The following is a 17,249-nucleotide window of genomic DNA, read 5'->3' on the forward strand; positions in this document are numbered from 1 at the left end:
GAGGCAGAAAGGACAAAATTACTTAAGGTTTAATAACTCTGGAATGTAAATCTCTAAAGGATGGGATCAAAAGGACGTCTATGTCCCCATGATGAATTCCCAGATTGACTGATTTCATTGAGCTTTTCATACAAAGAGAAGCCCTGAGAGCAGTCCCTAACATGACATGAATTGCCACAGGTGGAAGTATAAAACTTAATAGCACACCTGAGTGCTAGGGTACACAAATGAGGCCTGGAATACAGCCAATTAAAACATCATGAAGAAGTGAAAGCCTGTCAAGGCCATAATTGAAGAAGCCTTACTCCACCTACACTGATTTAACTTCAAGTACCAAAAAATACCAAAGAAAGGATAATACCAATTTCTAACTGGTCATCACCATTACATTAGTTCGTTTGGCTACATTTTTACACATTCAGTTTAGCTTTGCTTGCTGGTGATCTTCATCTTCTATTAGGAAATTATGTCTATGCCTACAGATATATAAAAATACAGATCTGCTCACAGTTACATGGTGAAGAATTATTTCTTGTTGTAGTGTGCTCTGGATTACTAATAGCTAAAAGCAACTGACTCTGGACATGTGTGTTTTAGTATCTTGAAACATTTCAACAGAAAATTCTTAACAAAATGAATTTGACCAAGAGTTGCTGGGTAGGGCAAGAAAAATTCTTTATACAGAAGCAATTGGACATAGTTGATTAGATTTCAGTATATTACAGCAATAAACAAAAACATGTTTTGGAACTAAATGACTTAGAAATTAAGTCTCCACTTTTAGAGGGTACTACTAGAACAGAATTTGTTATATAAGAATGCATAATTATAGGATGGGGGAGGCTTATCTTAGCAGTAGTATGTGCGAAACGGATCTAGGGGTCTTAGTAGACCATACACTGAACATGAGTCAGCAGTGTGATATATCTAAAAAGGCAAATGTGGTTTTTGGCAGTATAAACAGAAGCATAGTGTCCACATCACAAGAAGGGATGGTATCGCTGTACTCTGCTCTGGTTAGACCTCACCTGCAGTATTGTGTTCAGTTTTGAGCACCACAAAAGGAGGCTATAGACAAGCCGGACTATGTCCAGAGGAGGGCAAAGAAGATGGTAAGGGATTTGGAGACCAAGTCCTATGAAGAAAGGTTGAAGGAGCTCGGAATGTTTAGCCCAGAGAGGAGACGACTGAAAGGTGCTATGATAACCATCTTCAAGTACTTGGAGGGTGTCATATAGAGGATGGCGCAGAGTTGCTTTCTCCTGCCCCAGAAGGTCGGACCAGAACCAACGGCTTGAAATTAAATCAAAAGAGCTTTTGACTAAACATTAGGAAGAACTTCCTGACAGAGCGGTCCGTCAGTGGAACAGGCTTCCTCGGGAGGTGGTGGGCTCTCCTTCTTTGGAGGTTTTTAAGCAGAGGCTAGATGGCCATCTGATAGCAATGCTGATTCTGTGACCCTGGGCAGATCATGAGGGGGAGGGCAGAATGGGTTATATCAGGGCTTAGTTCTCGTGGCCTTCTTAAATGCCCAGGGTAATGCTGATTGCCACCTTGGGGTCAAGTAGCAATTTTATACAGGTCAGTTTGGCTAGGGATCCTGGAGGTATTTTGCCGTCTTCTGGACATGGAGCAGGGGGTCATTGGGGCAGTCGGGGGGGGGTAGTTGTGAATTGCCTGCATTGAGAAGAAGTTGGACTAGATGACCCTAGAGGTCCCTTCCAACCCTATGATTCTCTGATTCTAAGAGATAGGAAGAGTGGACTGTATCCTACTACTCTGAACAGCTATTTGTGAAGTGGCCTGTCATCACAAGAACTTTTTGCTGATGCCAAATGCACTTCTACCATTGGCTGCACAGAGTGGTAGGATACAACTCAGTCTATTAGCATAGTAAAGTAACTGACGCTGGACAGAAGTTACCTTGAGCAAGGAATACTGGCAGCTGGCAATTACCAAGCAAAATTGAAAGACCCAGATATCCTTGAAAAAGCCTTCTATAAGGAGTAGAGAACCCAAGAATGCCACCTGGATAGCTAGAATGACTGCCAGCACATTTTCCAAGATCTCACGATTCCTATGGAGAAAGAAAAGGCATGTGGCACTGAGAAGCCAAAATAGATTTGTAACAGGAATAAAAGATGCAGAAATGTAAGAAAGCAAACCCATCAAAATTTCAATGACATCAATAATCAAAGTTTGAGGATGCCTTGCTCCTTATACAATTTCTTCAAAGTTCTACCATGATTTTACAGAAATTCAAGGTGCTCAGCATATTTCATAGAACCAGGCTCACAAGATGAAACTGGCAGCTAGCGCAGATTCAACAGAGGGCAGAAAAATCTAATCACCACCTTTATTTTAGAATATGTCACTAGAATATAGAGAATTTCCAGAAAAGGTACTAAATAACAAAGAGTCCCACCCAATTAAGCAAGCAAAATCTTGATCTACTGAGAAATATCTAATGTTACCTGAGGATGCCCAAACCATCATACCATACCATTAAAAGTTAGCAATAAAAGGACAGTTTAATTGCATTTCCTCATACTCTCAAAAGGCCTTAAAGAAAAGCCACGCATATTTAAAACCGCTGCTTGAAATACATTCGTTTAAAACCATATTTGTCACCTGCATGAAAACAAGCTCAAAGAAAACTTAATGTATCAATACTTGTCCTAATTACCTGGAAAGAGTTTTACAAATCAGTTAGAGCAACAAACATATAGTAACATAATTTTGGCACTTTTATTCAAGTATATTACTGGAGGCTGAACAGAGTTGTTTTTTTTAAATAAACAAGCCCATACTTTCTCTGGCCCTTCAACTTCACATGCTTCCACTCAATTTCTCCTCCTTGCTGTAGTTGCTGCTGGATAAACTTCCCGGGACAGTCCCTCCCATAAGCCCAGCAGCTGTGAAAATGGACACAAGGGGTTACGGGGGGAGGACAAATTTGATTCCTTGAACTCATTCTGTTGGCAAATGCTTGGATCCAGCTCATCCGTAATCCATTCTAGGACCAAAACAAACTTGCATGTTCCCTCTAAGCACTACTAAACTGATTAAACTGGGTTTTAATTTAAAACAATTAATTACACTTAATACCTGACTTCTTGAACTGTGTTAGAATAATGCACACACATATAAGCTCACCTATCGAACAAAGCCAACAGAGTTAGCCTATCAAAATTGATACCAATCCAGATCTTCGGTAGGATCCAAAAGCGGTAATAGTGTTTAACTTTTTGTGCTGCTTCCTCTGGAGGTTGTAGATGGTCATGCAGATCAGGGCTTAGATCAATGTCTTGATGCTCCAGGAGATCCGTATCTATGGTCAACAACCTGTTCAGCCTGATCTGGGGAAGGGAAAGCTACAACAAAATAAACAGAAAGTTGCTTTATACTTTATTCCTTCACCCTAAAAATGATGGCTTTGAAAGAACATGATGTGTCATGGGGCAGCAACATAGTGCAGAAACTACCTCTCTAACTCTTACACAGGGGGGAACACACATTGCACTCCCAGTAAAAATGCCTGAATGGCAGTTTTGAGCATGCATGTACAGAAAAAGATCTGTGTTCATTGTAATGTCAGCCTGTTTCTGGACTTGATAGTTGTTTCTACAAACAAAACTACTGTTCTACAAACAGCAGCAACCCAGAAACTCCCATTTCCATCAGAACATCAATTATTCCAGAACATTTCAGTTGATGAGATAAAAGGAAGCTGAAGCAAGGGCTTTTCAAAGCTATAATAATGACCTAAACCTTGAGGATGGATAGGAAGCAATCCATACTAGACTTCAAGCAAGACTTGAGACAGACACTCTTTCCTAACTCTGTGGGTACAACACTGTTCTCATCTCAAATTATCTGCGGCAGCATAGAAGATGCATGCAAAATGGTATTTCACCATTCTTCAGCTGCTGAACAGCCGAATCACTGAGTCTTGCATTCATATCTACATGAATATAATTAATCACAGTTATCAATACATATAAAGTGATTGACCTTTTGGTTATATATTGTGAGTGCAAAAGAAAACTTACTAAATCATGTGGATAAAAACGAACTGAGGTAGAACTTGATACATGAGAATCCGTGTCACTGTAACAACAAAAGGAAGGTTTCAGTATGATAGTTTGTTTTGCAGCAAAAATCAAATCTTATTTCTAGTATAAGAAATTAATCATTTTTGTCATTTCTAGAATAATGAAGGCTAAAGAAAAAGCAGCACAGATCTAATCAAAGGTCAAAGAACCTGTATGCAACTGTATGCGATTATCTCAGTAGTCTCCATTGCCCATATGTGCACTCTTTCAAAATTGAAGCAGCCAGTAAAACAAAACACCTTTTGGGGCATTGTTTTTCCCATCTTTGAAGGAACTGAGTTCTTAGAAGGTTAAACATCTGTCTTTATTACATTTCAGTCATCCTATAAAGATTGATGTTTTAAAAACAAAAAATTGGTCCAACAACCAATTTTATACTTCCTAAAAAGTGTACTAGAAATATCAGTTATGATATGAACACAGCATCCCACTAACTTTCCCCTCAGTTCTTAGCAATTAGATGCTCTCAACATTCCATGTGCAAAAACTACATTGCAATGTTAAATAACCATTTTACATGCCTTCCAAGAGTCTCTTTTAAATAATTTCTGAGCTTTACTGGATATCTCAACTACCCAGAGCAAAGTATAACTAACATGCAGTGTCAAATTATAATGATTAACAAAATATTCCTTTATTTGCCTTGAAGAGATTTCTAATTTTCAGACATTTTTAAGCCAGGGAAAAGTTTGAGGGGCACAAAAAACTTAAGCAGTAGATGTTTATTTGTCAACACTGATTTTTTTAACAATTATAAGAAAATTACATTTCCATTTCAGACTGTACAAGGGGTGGGTGGACACACGGCCAATTGTGAAATGTTTTACAACTAGAGACAAGCCAGGAGGGATGTTTCTGTGATCTTCATTTGTTCCCATGATAGCTGGTTAAGGAATTACAAAGCTCAGACATATGCCTAGCACAAAAAGGCTAATTCCATGATTATAATGGCTTTGAACAAAACGAATCTGAGTATGTGGGCCCTGATAGACACTACCACCTGAATTAAATGGTGGCGGGGGGGAGGGGGGGAGATAATTTTGCCTTAAAACTTCATTTGGCCATTGCAAATGGCATTTCCACCTGATTCTTCTTTGTAACAAACATTTTATTATATTGTTTAAAAGAGCAAAGTTAGTTCTCAACATTTTTAGCAGTATATGTGCCTGATGTTGCTTGATGATTCACTTCCTTGAAATGGACCATGCCCTAATTTGTAAGAGAACAAAGAATCTTGCTCGAGACAAACAGCCTTAAATCCCAGGCCTCAAAATTAGTTATTTTCCAGGACTTGAATTGTTTTTTGGAGGTGCCCAAAGAGCCACAAGGAACTGGTGGTGCCAGGTGCCAGCAGATTAAAATGCAGGCTTCATCTAAATTTCACTCCTGTGTAAAGCCTCAGAGTTCAAAAAGCAGCTGTGGGGTGGCTTCACACACTTTTTTCCAGATGGAAAATTAACAAAAGATTTAAAAACTGAAAACAGAAATTGTTAGTGTTATGATAAACAAAAAGGACAGTTATATTATTTGGACTTACAATGAAATTCTAAACAGAGTTACACCAGTCTAAGCCCACTGAAGTCAATGAGCTTAGACTGGAGTAACTCTGCTTAGGATTTCACAGTTAGAAACAGCTCAACTTTATGTCAAAATTCTCCAGAAGAAATTCATGTTTCTAGAGAAAGTTCAGAAAAATATAGCTATAAATCAGTTAATAATTTCATACCTACAAATCAGTTCAAATAAACTGCTTCATAATACATAAGGACAATACTAACTAACCCGTTAGGATTGCTCTATATGAAGTGCTTTGGACATTTGAAATATGCTATATAAAAGTCAGATTTCATTTGACCAACGAGGACTCAGTTGTTCCTGTATGCTTTAATTCTCAATTCTATAGATGATCCTAGACTTTCATAAGGGAACACAGACAGTTCAGAATATTTCACAATTGTCTTCATAGCCTGCCTTGTAGCATATACTACAAAGACTGGCTTTCGAAAAACACACCAGATATTAGATGTTCTTCTTGCAGCTGGCTCAAAATTCACAAGCGACATATCGCAGCCCCCTGTCTCGTAGAATGTAGAACTGAACTTACCTATTAAAGAAAAATACAATTCAGATTAAATACTGCTACATCTTTATGAAAACGCTGCAGTAATAAGAATATATGCTCTTGGTCTCTTTTACAGAATTCCCATCCACATATAACTTATTTTGTTTATAAACAATTCGGGGGGGGGGGTGTCTTTTATCGGTCTGGAACAATGTGCTCAAATTGGTCACAATCAAGAATACAGACTGGCACACAGAGGCAAAAGTTCCCCCGTAGTATTGCATATGCACACACATTTCACTATCAAGTCCCTGGAATTTCCTTGAGCCTGGTCTTTGAACCTATCTAAAACAATCCATCAACACAGAAATCACAATGCATTAAACCTATATAAATTGTGGCAATATCTAAATTACTGTGTTGTCTTCTTGTTATCCCATGTTAAAAAGAATACCAGTGTAAGTAGTCAGCCCCGGCCTCCACCATATTTAATAGCTGTTTGATAGCTGCCTGTGATATAAAAATCACAGGGCCCCTGGATTAATGCAGTCTTATCCGCAGCAGGGGGAATTCCAGCCAGAGATGCTCAGTCCTACCCGGGAGATCAAGCATGAATAGGACTAGGGGTGTGCAAAGGCAACTCGATTCGGCTTTCCCGATTCGGGTATACCCGAATCGAGAAGCCGGTTCGGGAATAGCCGAATCCCGAATCGCCAAGCCGATTCGGGAATGGCGATTCGGGATGATTCGGGAAAGCTTTTTCAATGGGAAAAAGCCTCCCCAGGATTCTCTGAAGCCTGGGGGAGGCATTTTCACACCGAATCAATCCAAAATTGGTGGGGGCCTTTCTCTAACTCCCCTCTAACAACCCCCCAAGTTTCAGACCGATTGGACTTTGGGGGGCCATGTTATGGCCCCCCAAACCAGGTCCCCCTATCCTCGCCTTTAAAAAGGGCATAGCTTTAGATCTTCATTCTTTAGATCTTCTTTCTTTAGATCTTCATAGCTGCTGATCTTCATTCATTTTTTCCAATGGGGAAAAAATGAAGAGGCAGGCTTCCTTTGCCAGGGGTGGCATTTCGCATGCAAAATGCCCCCCAACCCTCAGGGGCCCTTCTCCCACCTTTCCTCCCACCCCCCACCAAGGCTCAGCCTGCTCCCACTTGGGGGGGCATTTCATGGCCTCCCCAAGTAGGTGCTCTGTTCTCTACCACTTACAGCTGGGGGAGGCTTGTCTTGCCAGGGGTGGCATTTTGCATGCAAAATGCCCCCCTACCCTCAGGGGCCCTTCTCCCACCTTTCCTCCCACCCCCCACCAAGGCTCCCACTTGGGTGCTCTGTTCTCCACCAATTCCACCTGGGGGAGGCTTGTCTTGCCAGGGGCGGCATTTAGCATGCAAAATGCCCCCCAACCCTCTGGGGCCCTTCTCCCACCTCTACTCCCACCCCCCACCAAGGCTCAGCCTGCTCCCACTTGGGGGGGCCATCTCATGGCCTCCCCAATAGGTGCTCTCAGCCCCCAAAGCCCACCCCCACTGCCCCACACAAACGCAATTCCCCCCCAGCTGCCATACACAGACCCAAATCCCCACATTAGCCCCTCACTGACCCAAATCCACTCCCAGCTCCCCACACCCATAACCCCAGGAACAGGCTGGCCAGCCCTCCCCCTTTGTTCCCTATGCTGGGAACTTCCAAACTCTCTTTCCCAGGGCAATTCCGCACAGCCCAGGGGTGCCACAATGGTGGGCACACTTCTGAGTGCCAACTTGTCCATGGGAAAGAGCACCTGGCACACAGACAACCACCCCCTGACACCCCCACCACCTACAGAGAAGGCTGGCCAGCCTGCCCCATTGTTCCCTATGATGGGAACCAACTGCACAACAAAGAATAAAACACGAACAACACAAAATAAAGTTTTTTAAAAATTATTTTCTCCCTTTCAAAGTACAAGTAGGCAAAGCATTATGACACATTACACCAGCAGTCCCCCACACAGAAAAATTAACACAACTCACTTAACATCAGAGAATCACAAAAACAAAATTCCTGTCAAAAACACTTTATTTCTTGAACAGCTTTAGGTTACACAGCAGGGGGGGCACACCAAAGGGCATTCCAGCATTCCCCCTCACAAAAATAACACAACTCACTTAACATCAGAGAATCACAAAAAACAATTCCTGTCAAAAGCACTTTATTTCTTGAACAGCTTTAGGTTACACTGCAGGGGGGCACACCAAAGGGCATGGCAGCAGTATCTTACACAAAAATAACACAACTCACTTCACATTAAAGAATCACCCCAAAAATTGCTGTCAAAAGCACTTTATTTCTTTAACTGCTTTAGGTTACACAGTAGGTTACACAGGGCATGAAAGCAGGGTACTACACAAAAATAACACAACTCACTTCACATCAGAGAATCACCCAAACACAATTGCTGTCAAAAACGGTGAAGTGGGTTGTATTATTTTGTGTAGTACACTGCTATCATGCCCTGTTATGCCCTCCTACTGTGTAACCTAAAGCAGTTAAAGAAATAAAGTGTTTTTGACAGGAATTGTGTTTTTGTGATTCTCTGATGTTAAGTGAGAGTTGTGTTATTTTTCTGTGTGGGGGACTGCTGGTGTAATGTGTCATAATGCTTTGCCTACTTGTACTTTGAAAGGGAGAAAATAATTTTTTAAAAACTGTATTTTGTGTTGTTCGTGTTTTATTCTTTGTTGTGCAGTTGGTTCCCATCATAGGGAACAATGGGGAGGCTGGCCAGCCATCTCTGTAGGCGGTGGGGGTGTCAGGGGGTGGTTGTCTGTGTGTCAGGTCAGGTGCTCTTTCCCAGGGACAAGTTGGCACTCAGAAGTTTGCCCACCATTGTGGCACCCCTGGGCTGTGCGGAATTGCCCTGGGAAAGAGAGTTTAGAAGTTCCCAACATACGGAACAAAGGGGGAGGGCTGGCCAGCCTGTTCCTGGGGTTATGGGTGTAGGGCTGCTGGGGGTGGATTTAGGTCTGTGAGGGGCTAATGTGGGGATTTTGGTCTGTGTGTGGCAGCTGGGGTGGAATTGGGTTTGTATGGGGCTGTAGGGGGTGGACTTTGGGGGCTGAGAGCACCTACTTGGGGAGGCCATGAAATGCCCCCCCCAAGTGGGAGCAGGCTGAGCCTTGGTGGGGGTGGGAGGAAAGGTGGGAGAAGGGCCCCTGAGGGTAGGGGGGCATTTTGCATGCAAAATGCCACCCCTGGCAAAGGAAGCCTGCCTCTTCATTTTTTCCCCATAGGAAATAATGGAGATCAGCAGCAGCAAGCACAAAATAGGAGATTAGCAGCAGAAACCTAAAGCTATGCCCTTTTATAGGCGAGGATAGGGGGACCTGGTTTGGGGGGCCATAACATGGCCCCCCAAAGTCCAATCGGTCTGAAACTTGGGGGGTTGTTAGAGGGGAGTTAGAGGAAGGCTCCCACCAATTGTGGCTTGATTCGGTGTGAAAATGCCTCCCCCAGACTCCAGAGAATCCTGGGGAGGCTTTTTCCCATTGAAAAAGCTTTCCCGAATCGCCCCAAATCGATTCGGGGCATGCCGATTCGGGATTCCCGAATCGATTCGGGATTCCCCGAATCACCCCGAATCAGGGTGATTCGGGATTTTTTCGGGATTTGGATTCCCGAACTGCACACCCCTAAATAGGACATTCATGCAGATGCAGAGTGACCATGGTGATTGTATTTACGGCCTTCTCAGCTACGAGCATGAGCTGTGATAAAAAAGGGACTCGTTGTGTCACCTCACTGAGCACATTCTGATACCCTCCTTCCATGATGAAATCCTCACCCTAAGATTGAAGGTCAATCAATCAGCACTGATAAGTTTATAATTTGTTCCTGGGAAGATACTAAATTCATCAACTCAGCTCTGGGGAGATTAATTAGCAAATTGCCCCTTTGTGAGGCAGCAGGAGAGACTTTGCATTTCCTTCCACATATCCCAGCAACAAGTAATCAAACGATGGTTGTTGTGGATTTTCTGGGCTGTACTGCCATGGTCTTGGCATTGTAGTTCAGAGGTGTAGCACCGAAGACAGGGATCTCTCAGTTTGTCACTGAGAGATCCCTGTCTTCGGTGCTACACCTCTTAAGATGCCAGTCACAGCTGCTGGTGAAACGTCAGGAACTACAATGCCAAGACCACAGCAATACAGCCCGGAAAATCCACAACAACCATCATTCTCCGGACATGAAAGCCTTCGACAATATAAGTAATCAAACCTTTGTAATTCCCAGGAACTGACCTTCAGGGTCTTTGTTCCAACGGCTGAGGGGGCTCCCCAGCCTCAGGACATGTTTTGCCCTATAAGAACCAGGGCTCTTTTCCTTTTAGGCCTTCACTATGCCACAAATGACCAACACAGCTATCAGCAGCCCAGTAACTTCTACAATGTCCAAATAAGGGTAATGGCTTTTCCCGTGAGCATCCAAGAGGCAAAAGAAGGGGGGGGGAATCCCCCATGGGAAACTGCAAACACTTCAGCCAATAAATTACTATGTCAAAGTGTACTTTAAAGTGCAAGTGCTACATATCATTTCTCACAGTCCTACATAAATTCATATTTCATAGTAATACATAAATACAGAAATATTTATAAGAGTATTGTTCCCAGTAATTCATACATATAAGAGCATTCACAATAGTACTCTCTACAAATGCAACACTCAAAGAAAATCGAGTGCTATAACAATCCGGGTGTAATAAAGTCCATTTTAAACACAAATCCTTACAGTCGTGTCTTTCTCCTTTGTTTCATTTATTTCCTCCTAATGAGCATGGGTGTAACAAAGCAGATGGAAGGCTCTCCGTCACGCCCGATCTGGGGCCGGCTACAACCAAGAGATTTCGTGCCCACTTCCTCAGGAGCGTGCTCAACTACATTCAAGAGAAAAGTTCACAGCTCATACACTCCGGAATGGCGGCGGCTCTTTTTCTCGCAAGCTGTGAACTTTTCTCTTGAATGTAGTTGAGCACGCTCCTGAGGAAGTGGGCACGAAATCTCTTGGTTGTAGCCGGCCCCAGATCGGGCGTGACGGAGAGCCTTCCATCTGCTTTGTTACACCCACGCTCATTCGGAGGAAATAAATGAAACAAAGGAGAAAAACACGACTGTAAGGATTTCTGTTTAAAATGGACTTTATTACACCCGGATTGTTATAGCACTCGATTTTCTTTTGAGTGTTGCATTTGTAGAACTATTGTGAATGCTCTTATATGTATGAATTACTGGGAACAATACTCTTATAAATATTTCTGTATTTATGTATTACTATGAAATATGAATTTATGTAGGACTGTGAGAAATGATATGTAGCACTTGCACTTTAAAGTACACTTTGACATAGTAATTTATTGGCTGAAGTGTTTACAGTTTCCCGTGGGGGATTCCCCCCTCTTCTTTTGCCTCTTCAGTAACTTCTACAGGCTTGTAGCTTCTGTGCTTGTTTGCAAGGCTAGCAGAGGTTCAATGAAGAAATCTCAATATGATTAAAGAACTGAAGGTCTGTTGATGTTTGACTTGACAACCATGATTTCTGACGAGCTGGCGAAGCAGAACAGTGATCTGATTTACAAACCATAGCCTGAGCTAATTCTGATTTGATGTAAATTATGGTAAACACAAACTATGATTTGGCGACATGTCTGCAATTTAAAAAAAATGGCTGGATTTCTTTTCAGAGCACAGCACAAATTACTGTTTTAACCCCAAACTATGGTACACAATGGATAATTATATATAATCCTTCACCAAAACAATATAATTTGAAGGCTAATATCCCTACAGATGTGCATAAAAACTGTGATTGATCATGACTCCTGGGCAGACATTTATGGTGTGTTTACAGACACACATCTTCTGGGCACGGAGTAAAGGCCACTGGATGCGTGTGTGGGTGGGGGAGGTATTTGTGAATTTCCTGCATTGTGCAGGGGGTGGATTAGATGACCCTAGGGGTCCCTTCCAATCCTATGAGTCTGATTTCTTTTTCAAGCGTTATAGTGCTTACCATGAGGATACCATGGTGAGTCCTGTATAGTGAGATGGATCCTAAGAAGTGCACAGTAAGTTTGTTGAAGAGATCTATATCCCCTGAAAAGCCACTCCTGAAAGTCATAGGGCTTTCATGAATATTATCGGAAGCAGCCAGAAGAAGGAAGCAGCCAAAGCTCCACAAGTAGTGAGAATGTATGCTTATTCTTCCTTCGGACTGCAGTCCTTACTTCTATATTAGTATTATAAGAATATGGATGCATGTGCAGCAAAACAACATGAAGCCTGGCTTTTCAGCCTTCTGACAAATTGTGTAAGACATGAATCTTGTATAGAAACTAGGATTAAGATGAAGCAATGATCAATATTGACTTTAACATAAGGTCCTGTATCTGCTAGAGGCAAGTGTTGAAGATTGTACCTATCATCTTATTTATTTACGTCCCACTTCGAGTAATTTCATCTTCTGCCCTCTCCTCATTTTTACGCAGCACCACCCCCACTTTATAGCACACCCAAGAGCTTGGTTTCTGAGCTTCAGAATTATAAAGAAGCAAGTGGGGGACCTGCAAGGACAGGATGACATCTCATTTTCCTTTCCGCCACCATGTCCTGTTTCTTTTCTTTGCTACCATAGCTCACTTCTCCTGCTTCCTTCACTCCTTCCTACCCATCTTTGTATGCCCCCCTGCCTTCACCCCACCCCCACAGCAGCCTTTCCGCTATGGCCCAGTTGTGTGATGCTGGCTGAGCTGGGCCCAGTTGCATGTTGGGGAACTTACAAGGGCTTGCAGGGGGAGTGACTTCACTTTTCCCTGTATTCCCTTCCCCACCCTATTTCCCCTTTCTCTTCTCTTGGAAGCCTCCATATGCTCACATTTCCCTACGTCCTTTTCCCCTTCAAACCCACTAAACAACTTACCTTTTATCTGCCCATCTTTATCTATATTTATTAATTTACTTCACTTATATACTGTTTTTCTCCACAATGGGGACCCAAAGCAGCTTACATCATTCTCCTTACCTCCATGTTAACCTCACAACAACCCTGAGAGATAGTTTAGGCTGAGTGTGTGTGACTGGATCAAAGTCACCCAGTGAGCTTCCACAGCAGGGTGCTGATTGCAAGTTGGGGCTACTACATTTGGTTTTTTTAAATGTACTTTTAAGACATTTCAGACTTTTCTGCAAACCAGTGGCATTTTTCAGATGTGTAGGAAATCTGTCTTGTCTATTCATGGCCTCAGTCTATAGATTTAAGCATCCACAGATCAGGGTCACTTGACTATTAGTATATAAGATATTTTAAAGGCTACTTAGGCAGCTCTTGCTAAACCTCCAATGCAGGGCTTCAAATACTTATTACTGTCTCTCTGCCTGGGCCATTTCTTGGTATCCATCACTGTCCCTTGCAGTATCTTGGCTTTTGCCCTTGCCACAACCCTAATGTACACTCAGAATAAGTTCTTAGTGCAAATCTGCATTAATAATTTTAGTTGAAGAACTTAAGAGTCTACTTCTCCACAGAATTTAGGCCCCCTTAGTGATGCATGATAGAGGTTTTACACATGTGAGTATGATAGACCTTGGACATAACTTTTTTGCCATGCTTCCTCCCATAGGAAAGGAACAATAGCAAGATTATGTAAAAGAAGCAGGAAGAAAGACACAAAAGGAAAAGCTGAACTGGCAAACAACATAACTTAAACATGTTTGACAGACTTCCAAGAATCTGCTTTTGGCTAATAAGCAAAAGTATGTAACATTGTTATGAACAAATATCAAACAGATGCCTGTTTTGACACAGTCACATATTTTAGAAGCAGAGTACATAGACACACGGCACCAAGGTAGTAATCACAACATTCGCACATTATGTTTACATTGCTTCTCCCTACATTTGTAGACACCTGTAATATAATACTTTGCTCCACAAACATCTAATGGTCACAGTTATCACATTTTATTACAAACATCCAATGTCCAGACTCCAGAACCAACAAGACATACACATTTAATATTTAAAGAGAGGAAACTATGATTAAAGAACATACAATCCCAAAATGAATACAAACCCTTCCCCCCAAAACACAAATATTTTTTTTAAAGTTTACATTGTAATATTTCTACTATCTGAATTATTGAACTATTATTATTAATTTTTTTACTCATCCAGCAGAACATCTATCATTATAACTGTAAAAAATACCAAGCTCCAAACTATGTGATCCAGGTTAAATTCTGGTATATACCTGATAATAAAATTTATATGCAGGTTTCCTAAAAGGAAATTATTTCTTGGATGTAATTATAACCTATTAGCATTTATAGAAACATCAGGAAGTGCAGGAAGAATGATAAGTAAATGCTCAGAAACCCAAGTCTAAAGCAGCCATCAGACTGGGGGGGAGGGACACAACTAGCTGCCAAACAAGCAGAAATTGGTATTCCAAGCCCACATAACCCATGGTCCCTATATGCAAAATCATCAGGAAATATGTATTGTCGAAGGCTTTCACGGCCGGAGAACGATGGTTGTTGGGGGTTTTCCGGGCTGTATTGCCGTGGTCTTGGCATTGTAGTTCCTGACGTTTCCTGACGCTAGACATCTGGCAGATCTCCTGCAGGACCACATCGGGAAAACCTCGTCTTACATCAAAGATTCAGCAGATTTCATCAATAAAATCAGTTCTCTGAAACTCAATCCACAAGACATACTTGTCAGTTTTGATGTTGTATCCCTGTTTACCAAGGTTCCAGTAAAAGACACTATTGCACTGATTAATCAGATTTTCCCAGAGGATGTAACAGCCTTATTCCATCATTGTCTGACAACCAGTTACTTCCAATGGGACAACGAATTCTATGAACAGATGGATGGGGTGGCCATGGGGAGCCCACTCAGCCCAGTTATAGCAAACTTCTACATGGAACATTTTGAAAAAACAGCTCTAGAATCAGCACCCCACAAACCCAGTGTATGGTTCCGGTTTGTGGATGATACATTCATCATTTGGAGCCATGGGGAGGAAGAATTGAGGGAGTTTTTGAATCATCTCAACAACATCCACCGGAACATACAATTCACAATGGAGAAAGAAAGTGAGGGAAAACTCTCATTCCTGGATACCTTGGTCATCCGCAAAGCAAACTTTCAGTTAGGTCACAAGGCCTACAGGAAACCAACTCACACTGATCGGTACTTACACAAAAACTCCAATCACCACCCCCGACAGAAAAGAGGCATAATGAAAACATTAGTGGATCGTGCAAGACGGATATGTGAGCCGCGCTTTCTCAATGAGGAAATTAATCATCTAAACCACGCACTTCAGGCAAATGGCTACTCCAGAAATGAAATCCGAAGAGCAATCAAACCCAGGATGAATCAAACAACCAAGGAAAAACAGTCACCTACAGGAAAAGTGTTTTTGCCATATATCAAAGGAATTACTGATCAGATGGGAAAGCTTATGGAAAAGCATAACCTTCAAGCAGTATTCAGACCCACCCGAAAAATACAACAGATGCTACGATCAGCAAAAGACAGCAGAGACCCCCTCACCTCTGCAGGAGTATACCGTATACCCTGCAGCTGTGGACAAGTTTACATCGGGACCACAAAGCGTAGCATCCAGACAAGAATAAAAGAACATGAAAGACACTGCAGACTTGGACAGCCTGAAAAATCAGCAGTGGCTGAACATAGCCTAACTCAAACAGGGCACAGTATCTTATTCCAGGACACCAAAATACTGGACAACACTTCCAACTACTTTGTCAGACTGCACAGGGAAGCCATTGAAATTCACAAGCATAAGCAAAACTTCAACAGGAAAGAAGAAACCTTAAGAATGAACAGAGCATGGGCTCCAGTTCTGAAAAACACCAGGCCAACAAAACACTCCACACCCGACAATAGCCCTGCAGAGAAGATTAGCACATCAAGCACCAATCCATATGCAAAAGAACCTCCTCAGGATACAGTGAAGCCTCCCGCCATTAGCATTCCACACCCTGGGAAACTCTTACAGAATGACTCAGCTCAACCCCACCCCTCCTGAGTAGATACAAATGACCTACATCTTTTCCACACTGTGACACTGAGAGATCTCTGTCTTTTGGTGCTACACCTCTGAAGATGCCAGCCACAGCTGCTGGCGAAACGTCAGGAACTACAATGCCAAGACCACGGCAATACAGCCCAGAAAACCCGCAACAACCATCGTTCTCCGGCCGTGAAAGCCTTCGACAATACATCGAACACCTCTACGGGGAGGAAACATTCCAACAGACCCAAAGATTGGAAACACTTCGGAACAAGAAAGCACATCTACTCTGTTCTTTGACCTTTCTTCTACGCTGCAGGGACACAAGAACCATTCCATCTTTTCTCACAACTAAAAGAATCTTCAAAACCACACAGGCGAACCGCATTTATGACTGTCTAGAACAGGCCCTCTTACGTGAGAGAATCCACACTACCCGCAGAGAACTTGCTGCCACAGACAAGGAGCTATTTTGCTTGCATATCAACACCAGCCATAAAATGAGAAGTCAGGATTGGGACAAGGTCGATAATCTCACCTACAGGAAGATGGAACAAGTGTTTACCAACCACACATCCAGACAGAAGCAGAAGTTTAACAAACTACAGGAAAAAAGACAGACAAGCCCAATGCTCGACAATGCACGCATTGTCATCAATCTGACAGACCGTCAACTCTCACCAGAAGAAACCTCCATCTTGGCAAAGGGAGGAAACTTTGCAGTCACCCCCACCAGAATTCCTGTGGAAGACATCATTGCAAATGTAGAAGCTGCCATCCGTCATCTACCTGAAGAGGAAGCTGAGGAAATAAGAGGAGAGACAGCCAGGATTCTACGAAAGGCAAAGCTTCCCACCAGCAATATACACGCAAGGAGAGAAATGCCATCAAGACCCTCAATGCAGATCCAGACATCATCATTCTACCAGCTGATAAAGGCAATGCTACAGTGATCATGAAAACGGAGGAATACAAAAAGAAGATT

The 17,249-nt window shown here is 42.3% G+C and overlaps 1 protein-coding gene across 3 annotated transcripts in view; it reads right to left on the reverse strand.

Moving 5' to 3' along the window:
* PCNX1 (pecanex 1) overlaps positions 1 to 17,249 on the reverse strand; it is a 150,006-nt gene that overhangs the window by 36,663 nt on the left and 96,094 nt on the right. For all 3 annotated transcript variants that reach the window (XM_054970361.1, XM_054970360.1, XM_054970359.1), the window contains 4 exons: positions 6,129 to 6,219; positions 4,053 to 4,110; positions 3,157 to 3,374; positions 1,924 to 2,077 (listed from right to left, as the gene is read on the reverse strand). In XM_054970361.1, coding sequence (XP_054826336.1) covers positions 1,924 to 2,077; positions 3,157 to 3,374; positions 4,053 to 4,110; positions 6,129 to 6,219 — 521 coding nt within the window. The remainder of the gene's footprint in view (positions 1 to 1,923; positions 2,078 to 3,156; positions 3,375 to 4,052; positions 4,111 to 6,128; positions 6,220 to 17,249) is intronic.

Source organism: Eublepharis macularius, chromosome 2 (assembly GCF_028583425.1).
Source record: "Eublepharis macularius isolate TG4126 chromosome 2, MPM_Emac_v1.0, whole genome shotgun sequence".
NCBI lineage: Eukaryota > Metazoa > Chordata > Lepidosauria > Squamata > Eublepharidae > Eublepharis > Eublepharis macularius.